The 2,415-nt window shown below is 57.6% G+C and overlaps 1 protein-coding gene across 2 annotated transcripts in view; it reads right to left on the bottom strand.

The window, feature by feature from the left end:
• Positions 1–807: 807 nt before the first annotated feature.
• Positions 808–2,415, bottom strand: part of EIF1 (eukaryotic translation initiation factor 1) — a 6,299-nt gene continuing 4,691 nt past the window's right edge. The window contains exons 3-5 of one of the 2 annotated variants that reach the window (XM_074163027.1): positions 2,162–2,325; positions 1,960–2,061; positions 808–1,636 (exon numbers count right to left, since the gene is read on the bottom strand). In XM_074163027.1, the coding sequence (XP_074019128.1) occupies positions 1,592–1,636; positions 1,960–2,061; positions 2,162–2,325 (311 nt within the window). In that variant the 3' untranslated portion in view covers positions 808–1,591. Of the gene's footprint in view, positions 1,637–1,959; positions 2,062–2,161; positions 2,334–2,415 lie in introns of both variants that reach the window. The other variant, XM_074163026.1, reaches the window with a different exon arrangement.

Here is a 2,415-nt window from a genome sequence, read left to right as displayed (position 1 = left end):
ACACCCGTCCCCGAGCGAGTGCCAGCTCCGAGGAGCAGCCAGGGCTCCTCACCGGCGCCTCGGTGCAGTCGCAGGTGCTTTGCATAATTGCGGTAATTTGGGTTCCGAGAGCAAAGTCTCTCCCAGGAGAGAAAGTCAATGGCAGTGAACCGAGTGCTCCTGGGAGTGTGGGGAAGTGGGGCAAAGGCAGGATGGCTGCGGGGGGCAGGGGACAAACGGGGCCCTGTTCTTCAAAAGGTGCCGGAAACGGGCACCGCTGGGGGAAACGCAGGGACTTTCTGCGCTTTCTTACAGATTTTAGTACGTTTGGTGTTGCTCTTCCACAGAAAGCGCTTGCCGGCCCCTGTAACTAGAGCTGCTCTAAAAGGGCATGTTTTACCCCAAGGTGATGTTGTTCTTGCTCCCTGGGGGGGTCCAGAGACCCCCAGCCCAGGCTGGGCTTGTGGATAAGCCCAGACACAGTGACAGAGGCCACCACTCCTCGGCACCATGGACACGGTGACAGAGGAGCTGGTCTTTGCAGGAAGCAGAAGTGCTGATGGGATCAGGAACAGAAGCACGAGGCGCGGGGGAGGGTGAAGGAACTGGGGCCCAGGACGGGAATGACTCAACACCCACCCCCCCTCAGGCCCTTTACGGCACCGGGGGCTCCCCCTCCCTGCAGGGGCACAGGGAAGGGTCCCTGGGACCCCCCCGAGCTGCACCTCCTGCCCTGCTCCAGCTCCTCACCGAGCCAGCGCCACCCCCTGCAGAAAGCAAAGCCCCGTGGCTCCAACACACAACCCCATCCACCAGGTAAATGCTTTTGAAAACCATTTTTATTTAAATAAGACTTTAAATACATTACATAAAACATTAAAAATGAAACCAAGAGTCTGTTACTTCACAGGGCATCAGGCAGCAGCTGCCAGTGACACACACGCTCTGCGGCTCTAGCTACAATCCTTACATTAGTCCAAAACTCATCCCTTGTCACAAGTTTAACCCAAGGCAGCGGTTCCTTCCATTGCCCCAGCCTGGTGCCCAGGGGCTCGCGGGGTCTCAGCACCCGCCAGACCCCACCTGCCGACATCCAGCCCCCGAGTCGCTCTTCCCTCACTTGTGTTCGGTGTCACGCGTCCCCAGGTCCCTCTGCCACCAGGAGCCAACATCACCCAGAAGGAAGGCGCCATCTCCCTGCGCTGCGTCACGGCTCACCGTGGGTGCCTCGCTCCGTGGGGGACCGCGGGAGGCAGCGCCAGAAGGACCATCCGTCGGGGCGGGAGAGCGGCGGGACAGGAGCGATCCAACAGTGGCTGGGCTGACGGGGAGAGTCCCTTGGCTTAACTTGGACCATCCGGTTATTCGGAGCTCCAGGCTGGACCGTGCCAAACGCCCGATTTACCTCTGCGAAATGAGGGACAGCCAGACGGGATAGCATGGGCTCGTGTCAGTTTATTACATCACTGAATTACACTAGTCCAGACTGAACAGTGGACCCAAGATCGTTACATTACACAAACCGGCTGGTTTTAAACTTATGACAAGGGACAGATGGGAATTTCATGGTAAGGAAATCTTCTTGCATAAAGCTTCGGTGAGCCACAGGCACTTAAAACCCATGGACTTTCAGCTGGTCGTCTTTAGCCAGTCCAATCTGCAAGAAAGAAAACGCACTTTACAGCAGAGCGAAGCAGATGCCCCTGCGCACATCCGTGTGCCCCCGACGCTGCAGACACCGCAGAACTGGCGAAGTTCTGCTCCCCCCTAAAGCACGGGATGAAGATTAGACCACAGCTGCAAAGCCCTACTGGGTGGCGTTTGCCTCAAGCAAGAATTTCAGGAAGAACAGAAAGAGCTTCCTCTGTCAGCCTGCTCTTCTGACGCTAAGAAAATTAGAACCTGCGTGGTTATTAAAACAGAGACTCGCGTTTAGCTTCAGACGTAGCCAGCGTGCGCAGCAGGCCGGAGAAACCCTACCTCCACGAGGAACTGGCATATGTTCTTGCGCTGGTCACCCTGCAACTGAATCACTTCTCCATATTCGGGATGTTCAATTACAGTACCATTGCAGGCGAATTTCTGGAAGAAAGAGAAAATCCTCCTTAGCACGATACAGACACCGAACGCCACCCCCAGACACGGCAGCAGCCCCTGCCCCCCTCCCCCCGCCAGCACCCACCTTTTTGAAGGCCTTCACCAGTTTCTTTTTATCGTAATCATCCGCGATGCCCTGGACTGTGGTGAGGGTCTTCCTGCCGTTCCGCTGCTGGATCCTTATATGGATGTAGTCCTCAGTGCCGGCAGGGAGCAGGTCATCACCCTTACTTGCATCAGCAAAGGGGTCTGCGGAGAGCGCCCGTCAGCCCCCGGCCCGCCGCGCTCCCCATTGGCCAGCCCGCCCGCCCGTCACGCACAGGACCCGCCCCCCGGACC

Source organism: Numenius arquata, chromosome 23, assembly GCF_964106895.1.
Source record: "Numenius arquata chromosome 23, bNumArq3.hap1.1, whole genome shotgun sequence".
NCBI classification, from domain to species: Eukaryota; Metazoa; Chordata; class Aves; order Charadriiformes; family Scolopacidae; genus Numenius; species Numenius arquata.
This window is presented reverse-complemented; position numbering and strand designations above follow the sequence as displayed.